General features: G+C 31.4%; 3 protein-coding genes across 3 annotated transcripts; 1 reads left to right on the top strand and 2 right to left on the bottom strand.

Moving 5' to 3' along the window:
* Window positions 1–4,255: 4,255 nt before the first annotated feature.
* Window positions 4,256–4,955, bottom strand: LOC106418883 (late embryogenesis abundant protein 6). The gene is made up of 2 exons (XM_013859622.3): window positions 4,786–4,955; window positions 4,256–4,709 (listed from the first exon to the last, which is right to left on the bottom strand). The coding sequence occupies exons 1-2, from the start codon at window positions 4,870–4,872 to the stop codon at window positions 4,398–4,400; spliced, it is 399 nt and encodes a 132-aa protein (XP_013715076.1). The 5' UTR covers window positions 4,873–4,955; the 3' UTR covers window positions 4,256–4,397.
* Window positions 4,956–5,423: 468 nt separating this feature from the next.
* On the top strand, window positions 5,424–7,091 carry LOC106418727 (ferredoxin C 2, chloroplastic-like). Its single transcript, XM_048738548.1, has 6 exons — window positions 5,424–5,725; window positions 5,806–5,869; window positions 6,024–6,112; window positions 6,375–6,443; window positions 6,511–6,555; window positions 6,872–7,091. The coding sequence occupies exons 1-6, from the start codon at window positions 5,498–5,500 to the stop codon at window positions 6,914–6,916; spliced, it is 540 nt and encodes a 179-aa protein (XP_048594505.1). The 5' UTR covers window positions 5,424–5,497; the 3' UTR covers window positions 6,917–7,091.
* A 4,343-nt stretch (window positions 7,092–11,434) lies between these two features.
* LOC106418893 (NAC domain-containing protein 71-like) lies at window positions 11,435–15,224 on the bottom strand. The gene is made up of 4 exons (XM_013859627.3): window positions 13,784–15,224; window positions 13,395–13,696; window positions 13,090–13,302; window positions 11,435–13,005 (listed from the first exon to the last, which is right to left on the bottom strand). Exons 1-4 carry the CDS (start codon window positions 13,938–13,940, stop codon window positions 12,817–12,819), a joined length of 861 nt encoding a protein of 286 aa, XP_013715081.2. The 5' UTR covers window positions 13,941–15,224; the 3' UTR covers window positions 11,435–12,816.
* Window positions 15,225–18,999: the final 3,775 nt, after the last annotated feature.

Raw genomic sequence — 18,999 nt, 5'->3', positions numbered from 1 at the left:
CTTCCACTCATTTAAAGGTAGATATCTATTAATTTTAGATATGTATTTTTATGTGTTCTGTAAAGGTAGATCTATCTAATCTTCCATTCATTTTCTCTGTTTTTAAGCCATTTGAACGTTTTTGGATATGCAGGTTTTTCAGATCTGGATTTGGATATGTAGGTTTTTTCAGATCTGGAAGACTTTTGGGACGACTTACCTGTTAGTCGTCTAAAATATAATGCGCTAGAAGACTTCCATGAAGACTTACCTGGAAGTCTTCTGATGGAGTCTTCTCACATGTCTCCCTTTCATAACAGATCTGAGCGTTTTGGTAAGTTTTTATATCTGATTTTTCTTCATTTGATAACTTCATGTTGCATAAATTTCTTACCTTTTTCCCAAACTAAAACTCTCCAAACCCATTATAATCTCTTTGACTTGAAAACACCAAACTTTATATGAATTTTTCATTTTTGTCTCATGTATTTCTCACTAATCTATCTTTTTGATGCAAGTTTTTAACCAGATGGTTCTCATCTTCCACTTGGATATGTACTTTGTGTGTTCTATAAAAGTATATATATATATATAATATTCCACTCATTTTCTCTGTTTTTAAGTCATTTGAATATTTTTTGATATGCAGATTTTTCAGATTTGGAACAGACTTTGGATGATTTATGGGAAGTCTTCTAAAATATAATGCGCTAGAAGAAGTCTTTTGGAAGACTTCCAGGAAGTCTTCTGACGGAGTCTTCTTCCATATCAAGTAGAGTCCAAGCTTGTTTGTAGATGAATGATCTACAATAGTTTTGTTTCTGGTCTATTTTGTGATTTGCATGTGTACTCCTTTAGTTATGATTTTTTTTTTTTGTAAATTTGAAGAGATATTAATAAAAAATTTGAAAAATATGTTCATATTCCACTCATAGCAAAAACACATCATTGATGCATATAACAATAATGATACTTAAGTCATTGATAGAATCATTTTAAACATTCAACTCACTCATAGCAAAAAACATCATTGATGCATATAACAATAATGATACTTAAGACATTGATACAACATTTTAAGAAACAAGTATTTTACCCACTCATAGCAATAATCATCACTGGTGCATACTTAAGAGATGGAAACAAATAATAAATTAATCAAAACATATCAGAATTTTTACAAGTTTGTGGTGAAAAACTTAGTCAAATTTAATAAAACTATGGTAGAAAACATATTTTGAAAATATGAGTTTTACATATCTTGAAGTTACTTATTACTCTTAAAAATACAAGTTATTCAAAAACTAGCGTAGAAGATTTCCACGGAAGTCTTCTCGGATCAGCAAGAAACTTTAATAAACATGAATGTTGCTAACCTCATAAATATCACGAATTAAGTTATAAAATTCATTCAGTAGCTAAAATATTGATTAATAGACATGAATTAACAAGAAAAGGTTAAAAATTCTTTATAGTTTTAGAGAAAATGAAAGTTTATTAAACATTAACGCAAACGACTTCGACGAAGGTCGTCTGGCTGACTTCTAGGAAGTCGTCCATTTAGGTTAGTTTTGCAATTGATTTTTTAACCTAGACGACTTACATGGAAGTCGTCCATCTTTATTTGTTAAAAAAAACTCGAGATGACTTACATGTAAGTCGTCTAGAAAAAATGGGTTAGTTTTGCATTTGAACGGATTGTATCAGAAATTTGACTTTTCTTCGACGACTTACACCTAAGTCATCCAATAGAAAATTAAAAATTAATATTTTGTTATACCTAGACGACTTCCATGTAAGTTGTCTCAGGTTAGTTTTGCAATTGAAAAATAAAAAAAAATTATTTTTTTCTAGGCGACTTACATGGAAGTCATCTCATAAGAAAAATCTTAGGTGTTTTTAATTTTGTTTAGTACTAATACTTAAATGTACATGTTATTACCAAATATAATATTTCAAATCCTTACTAAAGAAAAATAATTTAAGGTAAAATTCAATTGAACATATGTAATATCATATATATATAATTTAAAAATAATTTTCTAATAGCATTTTAGTTATATATATCTAAAACAATATCGTCAATTAAATAGATTAGTCAAATTGGTTATTTGAAAATTTTAATTAGGTACAAATTTAGAATTATCAAGTAAAATGAATCTTTTTAAATATGTTCTCATTATTAAGTTTTTATTCCCAAATACTGCATATCCTTTAAATTTTTTAAATATTGTTAATTGCCATGTTGATCTCAACGCTAACTGTTGAATCTGAGTTTGATCGGCTCTACGGAAGTGAAAAAAAACTTGATTGTGAGTTATTTTAAAAGCGTTTTAGTGAGCAAATGAAAGATATGTTACAAATGTGTGTGAACAAGAAAGAAAAATGTGCAATCGGCGAGAGTATCAGAAAAGTACAAGGCGGACGAGATTAAACTAAAATAGAAAGAAACCCTAGTTTCTAGTTGTCTGTATCTATAACGAAGTCTACATACATTTCTTGGTCTATCATATCCCTTTTTTATACGAGCCTCTTCCCTTTTTGCAGTAAGTCAGTTGAGTGAACTGAACAGATTACCTTTCTTGATCTCTCATATCCCTTTTTTATACACGAGCATCTTCCTTTTTTGTGGTAAGTCAGTTGAGTGAACTGAACAGAGTTTAATGGACCGAGTGCTTAGACCGAATACTTGGGCCGAGTTTAATGGGTAGAGTACTTGGACTGAATTTTCAGACTGATCTTTTGATGATCTTTATGGCTGAACTTGTGGACCGAACTCGTGGACCCAATTTTTTTTATTTGACGGTTTTGTAGAAAAATACAATCCATCTCTAACAATATCTAAAAAACGAACTCACAATCTATAACCTATATAACAAACTTTCTGTCAGAATAGGACATGAGCTGAATATATTATAGCATTTTCTTTTCTAGGTCTGGCTCTAGATTGAAAACATCAAATGCATGGATAGAATTGTGAAAATGGACTTCCTTTTTTTTTTTTTTGTCAAAGGATTACAAATTAGAATTGAACCACAAAGAGAGTACAATGATCTTTTCCAATCCTAACACAGAAATTGAAATTATACCAAGATCCATTGCTAATACCATGCTAAGAATAATCCAAGCTTTTCTACAGATCGTCAAGAGGAATTCACGCACAACAAACGATGAAGACGGGCAGCAACACAGATGACGATAACTTGAAAACAAAACATGGCATCCTCTGGAAAAGATGAGTGAATCTCCATCTAGAACTGATGTAGTCCAAAATGACCTGGAAGGACTATTTTTGGATTCTTTTGCTGCAAAACATCGATCAAAACCATGTCTAGAGTAAATTTTACTTCACACTGCTTGCTCTTCTGTTATCCACAATAGTGGCTTGAGTAGAACGCAGCTAAACCATGAAGAAGAATCGTAGCCAGAAGCATGGCAATATCCTTAAAAAAGAGAGGGATCTACCGTACAGCATAGTACGGATTGAGATAACACAGCCCGGATATAACAAGAGCACATTTGACCAACACATCTAAGAAAGCCGAGAAACAAGGAGAACAAAACAGGAACAATGATAACCAGAAGACAAGAGGGCTAGCCACGACCGTCGATCGAACAGATCCGGACCTCCATCATCACACCAGAGGGGATCTGGTCATGATAAGAAGAAACAGCTTCATGCGCTTCAAAGACGCTTTTCCGCAACAATTTTTACCGAACAGAGCAGCTATAGAATCACACAAACAAAAGAGAGAGTAAAATATAGGCTTCCGGTGCCTACAAACGACGACACCGGAGAAGAAACGAAAAACGCCGTCGGCGGCTAGGTAATACAAAGTAGAAACATCAGGTAATGCAGCAATGGACTTCCTTTTTTGCTGGCACAAAAAGTTCACTTAAAATGGTCTAATAACTTGGATTGGTACAAGGGTTTAGTTGTCGTCTGACTCTAAATTGGAATAGGAATTTCACTAATTTGTACATTTCTATTTTCTAGTATAAATACCTTTAATGTACACCAAAATTTGGTTTAGCAAAGATATAGCAGATGGATGCATCAGCATCAGGATAAGGCAATAACTAAGATTCTGAGCAGATGACTATGATTTATTTACAAAACGATGATGTCGCAAAGTTTATTAGCAGGACTTCAATACTCTTTGTCGTGTCTGTCATGTTATCTTCATTAAGCTTATGTTCTTCTAATACAAAAGAAGACGGGGTCTCACATGGTCAATCGCTTATACTGCCCTGATGGACTTTCGATTTAATATATGAACAAAAGAAAAAGTAAGATTGACGTCAATCCTCTTGTAGGTATCCCGGACGTTCTCAAAATATATATATCAATAAACGTTTACAAAGAGCATCATCTTCAAGACTTCAACGCCTACTTATTCAACTTTAAAAGAAAGTCACTAAACGTTTCCATAGGGGTGATGATGGTGATGCTCCTGAGGATAAGCTGTAGGATAAGCCGTCGGAGGATAAGCCGCCGGATGGTTATGGCCGTAACCATGTCCTACGACTGGTTGGGGAGTCGTCACAGGTGTGTGATGAGGCACATGACTTTGAGAAACATGGTAATGAGATTGCTTAGCCATAAGCTTCTCTTCAGCATGAGCTTCTTTAGCCACGTGCATATCCAGCTTAGCCTCTGCTTCCCTCGCCTTTCTACGCTCGTGTGCTATCTTTTTCTCCTCTTTAGTCCGTGCCCTTGCCTTATCCGCCTTAATTAAGCAAACAAATAATAATTAGGCATATTATACGTTAATATAAATGATCGATTATAGCTTTAATTAGAACCTTTTCTTCAACTTTTGCTCGACATATCACCATCTTCTTTTTGGCTGTACTAGCCAAATCGCTTAGCTTCTGTTTTGCCGATTGCATTTTTGTGTTTGTATAAAAGGGTTCTTGTTTGTATTTTTTTTTTTTTTTTTTGGTAAACTTCTTGTTTGTTTTTTCATTACTACAAACTGGTTAGTGTTTAATTTAAATGAAATGCATGATAGCCTCGTCGGTCCAAGATAAGTCCCGTATGTGCCACGTATCGTTAACTCACCACGTGTCTTGGTTGATTTCCAGCCTTCTAATTAGCTGCCACGTAGAGATGCTTCGTTGGCTTGCATATTGATCTCTACTCAAGCGGTCTTTTACCCGGTTCATACGTTTGATTTCAACCGGCCAAAATTTGATCGTGAATCACTGGTCTAGCTAATTATTCAATTTATAAACCGGAAATAAAAACTAAAAGCTTTTCCGGTTTACATAATGCAGCGAATGGTTGCTCTTTTCTCCAATTATAGGAAGACTTAACTTCAACTGGCCGTAACCGTTGGTGTAACTACTAATCATCCAAGCCTAAACCGAAGAGAGGATATAATTTAAATAAACCGGGAATACAAACCAAAACCCACTTCCGGTTTAAGTATTTGCAGCGAATGGTTACTCTTTCACCTTATCTTCAACCTCTCGACATAAAGCCGCTAAAAAATCAAAATACCCCCTCAAGAAGATGGCGCTGGCATTCCCCTGTACATTTTGTACTCCGTTTCAGCTGAAGACGTCTCCGATCAATCGCCGATATTCTCGGAGCATCCGTCCACAAGCTACGTCGAGTGAATTTCGAATTCCTGTAGAAATTTCGAGTCCAGCGGATAGAGGATCGTTGGCTGTGCCTACGCACAAGGTCACTGTCCACGATCGAAAAAGAGGAGTAGTTCATGAGTTTGAGGTTCCAGAGGTGAGTGTTTTCGATCCGTATGTATCTTTGAGTTTGCCGATTATGTATTGTTGAAAGATGAGAATGTATTCTAAATGCAGGATCAGTACATATTGCACTCAGCTGAATCTCAGAACATTACTCTTCCCTTTGCTTGCAGGCATGGTACTCTTCTCTTCAACCCTTTCACTATGTCCTGTTTATGTTTAATCAGCAGTATGTTAGACCCACATGCGTGAACAATATGGTCTTTGTTATGTGTCTTTACTACTACAGTTTGAGTTTTACAGTCGTTGAATGTCCGTTGTTATGTTGACAGGTTGCTGCACTAGTTGTGCTGTACGTGTAAAATCTGGAGAGCTGAGGCAGCCTCAAGCATTAGGAATATCAGCAGAACTCAAGTCTCAGGTAATATCTCTTTTGGGAGGCTGGGAGACTACATAGACTAATTGTGATGACGGTAGGAGCAAGCAACTCTGTTGAGTCAACGAGAACAATGCGAAGCTTTTACCAGTGATTCTCATCGCTTCAGATTATACAGTGTCAAAGCTTATCTCATTGTATTTGCTTTAGCGAATGTATAACGTAGTTTAGGTGGAATAGCAATTCCTTAACAAAGCATAGTGATTTTTTGTTTGTGGATCTTTAGCTCTGAGGCTTTTAAATGCAGGGGTATGCACTTCTTTGTGTGGGTTTCCCTACATCTGACCTTGAAGTAGAAACGCAAGATGAGGACGAGGTAACAATACTTGTCTTCTCTCATTTCATTCTAGTGACACAGTTCTAAATCTTATTGGAACTCACAGGTCTACTGGCTGCAATTTGGAAGATACTTCGCTCGTGGACCAATTGTAAGTTCTCTGAGCAAAAACAAAATTTAACCTTTTCTTCTTACAAATCTTCTAAATCTAACTAACGAGTAGGAAGACTAGTGGTGAACTAACAATCGAGTAAAAAGACTAATGTTGAAGTGTATATAGATAGATGGATAGATAGACTGTTAAGAGTCTCAGGGAGTTGTGTATTATAATTGGTGGCTGTTTACTAGTTATGGAATTGATGTTCTCAAAGAGATCAAAACTTATTATTATCAAGACTCAAAAATGATTTGGAATGTTATTTGTCTTTTGACATTGAGATTTTAAGAGTTTGTATCAATGACTGCAGGAAAGAGACGATTACGCCCTTGAACTCGCAATGGGAGACGAGTAGAAACAGAATGGAACGTCCCAAACTTTCAGTATTAGAAGTGACTAGTGAGTGTTATATTTCTTGTCCTGAATCTCGTGGTCCATCTTCGTAAATCTTTTGATAAACTCAGACGATGTTCCGAGAAACTTCGCAGCAATTCAACGTTTTATAAAAAAACTTGAGCACCTTTTATCCACACTCCGGGTACGAACATAGTTTTTGTTGGCATATCTTTAGCCCAAGGAACTACAACCTTTGTTCCTATCCTAAGTAAATACACAAACAGTATTCTTCTTCAATTTTGGATGTGGAGGAATACATAATTTCATAGTTGTGGTCCATATGAGAGGGAAATGCAATGATCTTGTGACCGTAAGAGACGATATGAGATAATAATAGGTGTGGGCATATGATATGCTTTTGTTCATTTTTTATCTGCAAAAGTTTTTTTTTTTTTTTTTTTTTTTTTTTTTTTTACAGCAAAGAATTTACAGACTCATAATAACTTTGTAAACCAAATCGGTAACTCCGCATCCATGTGAACGACAAAGGACAATTGTTTCCTAACACTGCATGCTAGACTATCCGCCCGAAGATTCGCCGTCCGAGGTACATGGACGATATCTGAGTTGAGGAAACTTCCTTTGAGAAGCTTGATGTCTTTCAGATAGCTTTCGAATGCTGGCCATTCTTCTGGTTTCGAAACCATCTTCAACAATTGAGAACAATCCGTTGCAAACGTTACCTGAAACTGTTTTAAATTCTTCATACATTCCGTTGCCCAAATCAATGCCTCTACCTCCGAATGGAGGGGTGAAAGACATGCTCTTATATTCCTTGTCCCTAACAGTCCAACAAACCTCGGTAAAGTACTATACCAACCTTGCCCTGAGAATGTATCCTTATCTTTACATGAACCATCTAGGAAACACCATCGACCTTGTGTCACTAGGGGGCGCTGGTCTGTACCAATAGCCCTCTCGTTGGGTCATTTCCCACATGTGCTTCTGCCCAAAGTGATGATTCTAGTTCAGCTAATCGAAGAGTATCCCTTGGATCAATATCCAGATTACTAAAAACTTTGTTATTTCGAGCTTTCCAAATATACCATAAAATCCATGCAAACTGATGATCATCCATCTTTGGTCGGACTCTCCAAAAAAGATGATCCATATTAGCAAATAATGAAGTGATAGGAAAGATATTGGGAGATGACGGAATCTTGGATAATGCCCACACTTGGCGTGCCGGAGGACATTCAAAAAATACATGGTTAATTGATTCATCCGGTTTTCCGCATCGAGCACAACATATATCTCCGGTTCTCCGCATCTGCAAAAGTTTATTCTTAATAATTATGAATACTAGGTTAAGATCCGCGGAATGAATATTAGATATAAATTATTTTTAACTATTATATTTTTTTTCCATATTATGAAATAATATATATATATATATATATATATATATTGAATAATTAAAAATTTAGTAACTATTACATATATAATTAAATTGGTACAAATACTTAAATAAATTTTATTTATCCAAACAAACACTTTTTCTATTTTATATGTTATAAAATTAAGCTTAAACGATATTAACATAGATATATAGGACATTTTTAATATTGACATCTGTTAAAAAATATTTTATAGTCATATTATTTTTGATCGTCTGTATTTTTTTATAACAAAAATTTTAAATCAATGATAACAATAAAAAAATTATGGGATGTTTAATAGTTTTATTAATTTATAATTTTAAAAAAATTCAATGCAAAGTTTAAAATCTAAATATTAAGTTGTCAATAATTGTTCAAAATGTTTATCAAAAAAATTCAAAGCAAATTCGAAATTAAAATACTTATGTATTTTATATGGTATATAATTTAATTTAAAAAAATATTAATATATATATAATATTTATCAAATGAGACTTCCTACTTATGTAATTTTGTATCATTTGTATCTTGTTATAACATAAATTTTAAACCATGGATCACAAAAATTTCAATGTGAGATTTTTAACAACTTTAGTCATTTATTTTCTTTTTTTTTTAAATTCAAAATATAACATATACGAAAAAATCTAAATTTTTATTATATAGTTAATGTGGTTGTTTAATTTATTTTAAAATGAATTAATATGATAGAGAACAAACTGATTTTTATCAAATCTTTATCATTCAAAATCATTAATTATCATATATACTTTAGCCACATTAGGTAATTCCGTGATTTTTATTTAAGAAAACAATGAAGAACATTTATGATTAATTTATAGTTAGTTTAATAAAAAGCTTATTATATATTTATATGGACCAACATATTTTTTTAAGGATTCTAAGAATGACTGTGGTGATGACATGTGACTACAAAAATATGTTGTAATACTTTTTTTTAATATATAGGGGATGCTGAGTGCACAAAATAAAATGATTATGAATATGTTTATTTTATTTACTAGGAGTCTAGAACCTTGAACAAGAATATACTTGATATTTTCTTCTCTTTTGACATAATGAACAAAGTTGGAAACCAATTGAAAGACGCACGCCAACCCCCTATGTTACTTTCTCAATTTGTGTTTGCAAACTGCAAAACCCAGAATATTTTGTGTCTCATGCGCCAATTTTTTTTTCAGTATCAAGCGTTTATTCTAATTTGAATTATCCGTTCCGGAATAAAGAATCTGGAGTTAGATAAAGAGTCATATTCATGGATTACAGTATTTTGTATTTCTGAAAAGACTGGAATGATAAACTGTTTAGCGAAACTATACGAAATCCTTTGAATCTAATTAGAATGCTCAAAGTGAATGTCATGCTTGGTTTGATGTTAACTCAGAGATTTTAGATGATATACATCCACCATAACAGACAAAGAATTCATAAGCTTTATGCTTACAAAATATTTGTTTGATACATAGATCATCGACTTCGGAGTCACACTATAGTGGATATGGTTAGGTATTGGCTAGATGAACTTCAAAATGAACAACTCTTAGGGTTGAAAGACAAAGAGCGTCGATTGTCACCGCTATATTCAGAATTAGATGCTCTTATTTGGTCAATATTTGCATTATAGGAGATATCAATTTAACAATATTATAGGGTATCGAAAAACTTAATAGACCAATTTTTTTACAAACATTAGTTAAATTATACATATTTCAACTATCGGATTTTAATAAAATCAAGAAACTTAACAAACTAATAACCTGTTACATACAACAAATAAAATGATTTTTAAAAAAAATTTACAGACTATTTTATCAATTATTCAAAATATTTATCAAATACAGAAACGAGTTTAGCTATATATTACTCCATTTCAGTTTATCAATATAATTAAACTAATATGGGATTAGTTAAATAAACAGATGATCTGATTTTTATTTTCTTATAATCTTTTTAGGAATATATGTCATTCCGTAAAAAAATAATAATATAAATTAATATTACAGTAAAATTTAAATTTTAAATCTTTTTGTAAACTATCTTGTGTTATAATATATGTTATAACGTAACATAAATTTAAAGATAGTTTAATGTTCGTCGTAAAAATTACTCTTCACAATCAGTAGTATATTTGACATCGAAAATAAGGTTTAACTTCTATTCATAAATATGTACAAATTTATATTACGTTTTTGTCAACCAAAAAAATATCCCAGGAGATTTAAATAGTAAAACCTTAACATTTTTACCAAAAGTATATAAATATAAGTATAATACTTGAAAGAAATGTTTGGGGTGTGATTTTAATTTATCGCGTGAAAATAATTCATTTTGATTCACATATATAGCCCTCGATTTGGACTACTAGCCTTGTAGAATGCATGTGGAGAAGTATGTCTTAATCTAAAATCCAAATTCTACAGATTTTTTTGTATTATAGGGAAGACAATCTCTATAATATTATTTGTAAGTCAGTTTCCACGTATCGCGTTCAGGTAAATTTTACGACGGTTATTTACAGAGGTACCTTTAATGAATCAAAAATATTAATTTTAAATACTATTATTCATTTTTTAGTTTCCTTTCTATTTTTTACAAATAAGATATATAATAAATAGGAAACATTTGTAAATTTTAAAACGAATTTAAAAACAAAAATATGTATATATAATATAATTTCATTAAAAACGAAAGTTCACAAAATAGTAATATTTTGTTTAAAACATATTTTTAAAATAAAAATACACTTTCAAAGTAATGAAAATACTTTCTTTATATCTATATTTTTTCTAAGATGAAAACAAAAATATATTTTTATATAATGTGATTTCATAAAACAAAGTTCGCAAAAATAATCTTGATATTAAAAAAATAAATATTATTCGTGTAAAACATATTTTATACAATATAAAATAACTATATTTTCAAAGTAGTAGAAATATTTTCCTTATATATATATCTATTTTCTAAGATGATTGCATAAAATAATTAAATAACATAAACCGATATATGTTTAATTGACTAGAAATAATTTATAATTATTATTATTGAAATGTTTTTTTCATAATATTTAGCTGACTATGATATCTTACAATTTCATTAAAAATATTTATAAATTATAGTTTATTTATATAATATGATTTCACAAAACAATCACAATTTTAGTGATGTTTTTTTTTGGGGCAAAAGTGATGATTTTAAGAGATGTTAAACATGGAACCTAAAAATATTTTTTATGATAAGTATATTTTGATCAAATAATTACAAAATATTTTTAAATAGCATATAATTTTAATTAGGTATATATATTATATTGTATCATTATTAAAAATATTTTTTTCTTAATACTTAGCTTCTTTTTAATTTTATATTTTCTTTATGTTTGTGGAACTTAATATACCCATAATCAAAATACCCAAGAAAATCTGAATTCTCATTTTAAAATTATTTTAAATAATTTTAAGTTTACCTTTCAATAAATCTAAGTCATACAATTATTTAGAGGTTATAAAATATTTTAATTATTGTAAATATTAATATTCATTCATGACCTTAAAAAAATTTATCAGATATACTTATGTATGTAATTTCCTATTGACCATCTCTTATTTTCTAATATTTTTTTAAAAATCAAAATATAATTTTGATAAATATTATGAAAATACATGCACATTTAAGCGAGAAATAAAACTAATTTGATTTAATTAGAATCAAAACAATTATACTTAAGTTTGATTTGAATTTGAAAGAATATATATAACTCAATATACTCACAACATGAGTGAATCGACTAATCCAATTTATATTTAAAATAAAAAATGGAGACATAATATAATATTATTAATATATTATATCTAAAATTATATATCTAATTAAAATAATATAATATTATCAAAATAAATTATACATATAAATTGTTTCAAAACTAAAATTAAATATCAATTAACTATTATAAATTAACTTTATAAAAATTTATGTCCGTGCATGAGCATCGGAAAATCACATAGTTAATAAAATATTGTTTGATACAAACTCGGGAATTGGTGATATGAGGATGGCCAAAATCAAGAATGTAATTTTTTTCATATATATGCTAATTCGAAAGATGCTAAGGAATCTCTCTTCGGCGATGATAGTAAGGTTGGTTAGTCTTTCTATTAAATTACAAAGCTAATCTCAACAAATTACAAAAGTATCCAATAGTTCTTTTATTTATTTATGTAGCTAGTAGATATATTATACATTGATTAAACATAATTTTGAGACCTAAAAGGTCTTAGAAAAGTGTAATTATAAATTTTATAACCACTACTAGCTGATGATGCAGAGAATCTTGCAGTTTCATATTTATACTATGCAACTATACTACATGTGTACACACCCAAACAAATCTAAGTTTCAAATAAAATGGATTATAGTAAGATCTTGATCCATGTAGAGTGAGTTATAGATTTTTTTTTTTTTACCGAAGAACATCATAGTTAATGACTTCATTGTTCACATGAGCTTCTTGATACTGTACGAACGGAAAAGGATTCTCCATTCCCCAGTCGAAATTCAAATCTGCAAAGAACTCTGGTGGGTATCCGATTTCGGGTAGTGAAAACTGTTGGAAACCAGAATCGTCTTCTGTTTGCGATTGTGAATGCCCCTAAATAAAAGAAAATGAAGTTTGAGACACAGTGGCACTTAAAGTCAAAGGTACATTTTTGGAGTGTGGATTGATTTGTTAAACCTTAGTCGATGATCCAAGGATGAAGTCAGGAGAAGCCCGGAGTGTATTACTTGCGTCACACGAACCCTTTCCTATGTATCTTGCTTCACAAGGAATATCGACATTGTTGGTCAGTGGCTCATCTGGAACTGGAACCTCCAGTGAACTGGTTTCACATTTCTTAAGTGTAACCTCATGATTCCTCTTTACCACGCGACATAGCGCGAAGTCTCCCTATATAGCGGAAGAATACCAAAATAATCAGTCTCCTTTAAGTGAAAGGATTGCATAGTACACATATAAAACTAGGATTAGATATATGATACCTTGAAATTCAGTGATCCTTGTGAAGTATCGTTATCAAAGCGACGATACTCATGCATTGCCCACTCGGTTCTACCACCAAAAGGGGCTCGACCCAGATAAAAAACTAGGGTTTTTCGACACCCAATGATTGATGAAGTCGACGAGGAAGACGAAGACTGACAAACGATTTTTCTATCTTTTCCAGTGGCTTTCCAGTAACCAGATTTAGTTGCTCTGTTTATTCGAGAACCGTTCTGGTATTTTCTGTCTCGGTGACAGAAGAAAAACCATTCCATATCTCGATTTGGCAAAAAGGATTTCTCTGCAATGAAAATAAAAAGATTAATTTCTTTGTATTATTCCTATAATGGTAATGGGAAAGATTTGGCTTTGTAAGAAAGAAACGTACCAGGAAGTTCCCAAGGATCAAACTTGTATAAATCCATTAATGGAATTATTTCGAGCTCAATTTCAAGGCCTTCGTTTCTCCTGTGCAGGTAATACCCCACTAGTTCTTCATCTGTTGGGTGAAATCTGAAACCTGGTGGTAAATATGATCTCGCCATCGTCTATATCGATTATTTGTTTCAAATGATTCTCTGAATTTTATGGAGTGAAAAATCCGGGACCCCCCCCAGAAGTATAGTATTATTTGATTCAATCACTTTCTCGTAAAAACAGAGTAAAATTTTCACGGGACAAAGCCCTAGTTTATTATTGTGTTTCGTTAAGCTCAAGGAACAGTTAAAAACAGAGTATGATATTGGGGATGTAAGTTTGGACCGTTTGGTAGGGGATTATACATATATAGCAGAGGGAAAAAGGCCTAAAGGTTGAATTAAAGGCATAACATCTATTTTTACGTAGGTTATGATAAAATAATACAAACCGAAAGTTGCGAAGATTACTTGTCTGAAACGTCCAACAAATTCCACAACAATGGCCCACCCGAACCAAAAAGCTTCAGTTGTAGTTCACACTCTCTTTAAAACTTAGTGTCGTTTGCAACTTATACATATAGAAACCTTGCCCTCTCTAGTTAATATTAACTCACACCTTGCCGTTTTCTGTGACCCATAACAATGACTTCTGGTTTTTTATGTAAAAAAGACTAACAATAACTTGTGTTTAGGCTTGCAATGGATGTAGTTGCCTAGATATCAAATAAAAACAAAACCTGCCGATATTAGTTTATTAACACATTAAATAAATGACTTTTTTGGGTGTAAGTGTTATATCACATTAAATAATAATTCCGGTAGAAACGAATTTAGTATTCACAGGGAAGATAGCAAATGTGTTTTAAAATAAACTAGATTTTGATCTGCGATTTCTAAGCGCGGATTTATTTTTGAAATTAAATAAATTTTTCTTATATAATTTATATATAAGATCATGTATAGGTTTGAGTACATTTATCCGGATGTACTGAACCATACCAAACTGAAAAAACTAAAATCAACCTAGATTTCATAAATAATCGAGCATATCTTATATCTTTAGAATCGAAAAATAGAAACCAAACTAAATGACCAAATAAGTACTTAAATTTTTAAGATACAAATTATATATACCTATTAAACATAACTACACCATTAAAAAAATGTATACTATTAATAAAATTATATGCGGTAATGATTACATAATGTGTAAACATGTTTGAATAATTTGTCATATATTCATGGAGATCTATTGTTACAGTAATTATATAATAGATTATGAAAGAATAATAAATGAGTTCATTTAAATGCTGTAAAATATTTATATAGTTATAGAAATATAAAGAAAGACCAAATAAATAGTTAAGTCTAATGAAATAGTCGAACAACCTTGTTTTCCTTTTAATTGTATACTAGGTTAAGACCCGCGCCTTGCGCGGGATGAACATTATATATATAAATTATTTAATATACTATATGTTTATAACATATTATGAAATAATAAATATATATTGAATAATTAAAAAGTCATTATCTACTACTTATGTAATTAAATTGGTGCGAACATATAAATAAATTTTATAAATGGAAAAAATATTTTTTCTATTTGATATGATATATAATTAAATTTAAATGATAGTAACATATATATGGTATATTTTAATATTAATATTTATTAGATGATATTTTTTGCTCATATTGTTTTTTTATCATTTGTATCTGTTATAGCAAAAAATCTAAATTAGTGATAACAAAATTTTCACTGTGGGATTAATGGTTTAAATAAAGTTCTCAATATTTTTTCAAATTTTTTATCAAAAAAATGTTCAAAGTAAATTTCAAAATTAAGATATATATGTATTTTTATATGGCATATAGTTTAATTTAAATGATTCATATATTTATATATCTTTTATTTTTTATACTTATTAAATGAGACTTTCAACTTATATTATTTTTAATTATTTGTATCATGTCATAACAAAAGTTTTAAATGATAGATCACAAAATTTGAATGTGAAACTTTTAGGAGTTTTAGTAATTTATACTCGTTTTTAAAAATTCAAAATATAATATATAAATAATTTTTTAAAATTTTATTATATGGTTATTATGATTGTTTAATTTATTTTAATAGCTTAAAATTAAACAAATATAATTATAATACACACTTATTTTTATCAAATCTTTATTATTCAAAATCATTAATTGTCATATATACTTTAGCCACATTAGGCAATTCCGTAATCTTATTTAAGAAAATAATGAAGCACATTAATAATGTATTTATTATGGTTTAATAAAAAACTTATTATATATTTAGACGGACCAACCTATTTTCTAAAGATTCTAAAAATCATTCTAGTGATGACATGTGGCTACAAAAAGATGTTGCAATGTTTCTCAAATAATATATAAGGGATATATTAAGTTTCTATCATGAATTATATAACAACATTGATTGATATAAACACTTAATGCTGATTTTGTTTTACTATAAATTGCCTGATAAATGAAAATGTGAACACGAGTCAGAACCGGGCCTGTTTTGCTTTATTTCCACCTCACGGTGTGTTGGAAAATAAATATTTATTAACTAACTTTGTATCGATTAAGTAAATTGCCTGTGGACCCCCCCCCCACATTAGGTGATTTAGTACTAAAACCTTATTCAGTTCATTTATTAGTTCTTATATCCGCGTTGTTCACCTTTTGGACATGACCAAACACTAGTGTTGTACTTTATTGTTGAATTCACATTTTATTTGTCTTTAGGTGTAAAGTTAGTTTCTTCACCTCATGGACATCTACAAGGACAAAAAGATGAAAACTAAACTTCTCATTCAGTTGAGCGAGATATTGTGTTCAAAACACGCAAAACACTTTTTAACAAAGAAACTGAAAAATATTCTGGTTGATGACAAAAGATTTAAGAGTCATGTAACTCTGATTTTTCATAAACTGATGCACCAGACAGTTGCTCATTTTCCATTTCTGGATCTTTGCTTGTGTTTAACCAGGAGATGATGAACACAATATTTTTTTCAGTCGTCCACATCCTATGTTTCCTACGCTCTGCAGGAGTGTCTTGAAGGTAGCTTGAAGCTTTAGCTCCTTGAATGCCAAACACAGGGATTTGCGATGAAGATAGTTGGACACTATCTTTTACTAAACTAAAGATACTTTCTTGTTGACTCGTAAGGAGATCAACAAAGTTAGCACTCTACCGGTATGGATTCGAATCCATACCCGAGAATGTCACAGAAGATAGAAAGAAAAAAAGAAGATAAAACAAATAGAAGGAAGAGAAGAAGAAGCAATGTTTAACAGAAGAGAGAAAGAGAGGAACACTGTCTTAAATACATCAAACAAGTAAATGGAGTTGACATCAACCTAACACATTCATCACAATTCAACATTGCTTTCTATCTAACCATCAACCTAGCCATTACACTCATTTATTACTAACACAACCATAATATAACACTAAGAAAAACATTAACTACCTAACTCAATCATAAAGCGCTCAATAAATTCGAAAGAAGTAGACATTTACCTGTATTTCTCTGCTCTGCACTCCTCTGCTTTGAGGTTCCTTCCTCTTGTACCGTGGATCCACGCAGCCTAACACACAAACACACAAACAGAAAGTCAGAAACAATTTGAAGGATTAATGTATTTGAGAAACACAAACACACAAACAGCAAGTCAGAACTTAGAAAACACAAACACACAAACACACATCCATCTTAAGACAAAACATACCGAATCAAACAAATCAAAATTGAAACAAACTTGTAAACAAATCAAATTTGATCCATCCATCTTTATTGAAACAAACTTACAAACAAATCGAATTTGATCCATCAAAATTTAGAATATTTAAGAACATTAAACAACAGAAGCTTTACCTTTCGATCGTGAAACAACATAAGCCACCGTGAGAGAGCTGTGTCGCCGTCAAGGAGAGATCCGTCGCCGTCGAGGAGAGCTTTATCGCCGTCGAGGAAAGCTCTGTCGCTGTCGAGGAGAGCTCCGGCGCCGTCGAGGAGAGCTCCGTCGCCACTGTACACCAAATCGAACCGAACAAACAAAAAATAAAGTAAAAATTGCGATCAGAACAAGTTGCACATTAATCAATCACATGCATAATGAAACAACAGAAGAACCGGATTATTTTTCGATTAGGGCCGAGCCATCATGGGAAAGCTCCGTCGCCATCGAGGACACCCACCGAGAGACATATTCGACGAGAACCAACAAATAACAACCGATCAGAACAAGAAGAGGCTTAATCTAAGACATGCATAATCGATCAAATCGCCTTTCGCCATGAAAATCGCCTTCGTCGAGAGAGAGAGAGAGAGAGAGAGAGAGAGAGAGAGAGAGAGAGAGAGAGAGAGAGAGAGAGAGAGAGAGAGAGAGAGAGAGAGAGAGAGAGAGAGAGAGAGAGAGAGAGAGAGAGAGAGAGAGAGAGAGAGAGAGAGAGAGAGAGAGAGAGAGAGAGGTTTGATACGCGTAACCGAACCTCCACCCTCTTGTTTGTTGACACGTGTCCACCAAGATGCATTCCTTTGCGGGCTAACTAAAGAGCCATCTCCTCCGCTTTCTTCCTCTTTTATTTTAATTTTAATTACAAAAGCCTTAAGAGATGTGATTAACATACTGTGATAATCATACTCTCAAGTAGGCATGAGCGTTCGGTTTTCGGTTCGGTTCCGGTTGGTTCTTTCGGTTTTCAATTTTTCGGTTATAGAGATATAGGAACTATTCGGTTATCTATGAAATTCAGTTCGGAGTCGGTTCGGTTCTTTTCAGTTTTGGGTCGGATCAGATAACAATTATAAGAACCGACTAATATCCGATAAATTTGTGATTTCAATTCAGTTGCGGTTCGGTTCTGATTTTTTCGGTTAATTTTGGATGATTCGGGGTAAAAAACAATTTATTGGGAATGTTTTGGATATAAATAGGATAATTCAGATAAATTTTAATATTTGGGATAAAAACTATTTGAGTAATTCAGTTTTTAGGATAATTTGGATAATTTAAAATACTCTAAATATAAAAAATATTTGAGTATTTCGATTTTTTTTGGATATTTCGGTATATAAGTAGTGAGTTTTGAATATTTAATATACTAAATATAATTAATAGTTTTAGCGTGCCCTTATGTTTCAGAAAC

This window comes from Brassica napus, chromosome A8 (genome assembly GCF_020379485.1).
Source record: "Brassica napus cultivar Da-Ae chromosome A8, Da-Ae, whole genome shotgun sequence".
NCBI classification, from domain to species: domain Eukaryota; kingdom Viridiplantae; phylum Streptophyta; class Magnoliopsida; order Brassicales; family Brassicaceae; genus Brassica; species Brassica napus.
This window is presented reverse-complemented; position numbering and strand designations above follow the sequence as displayed.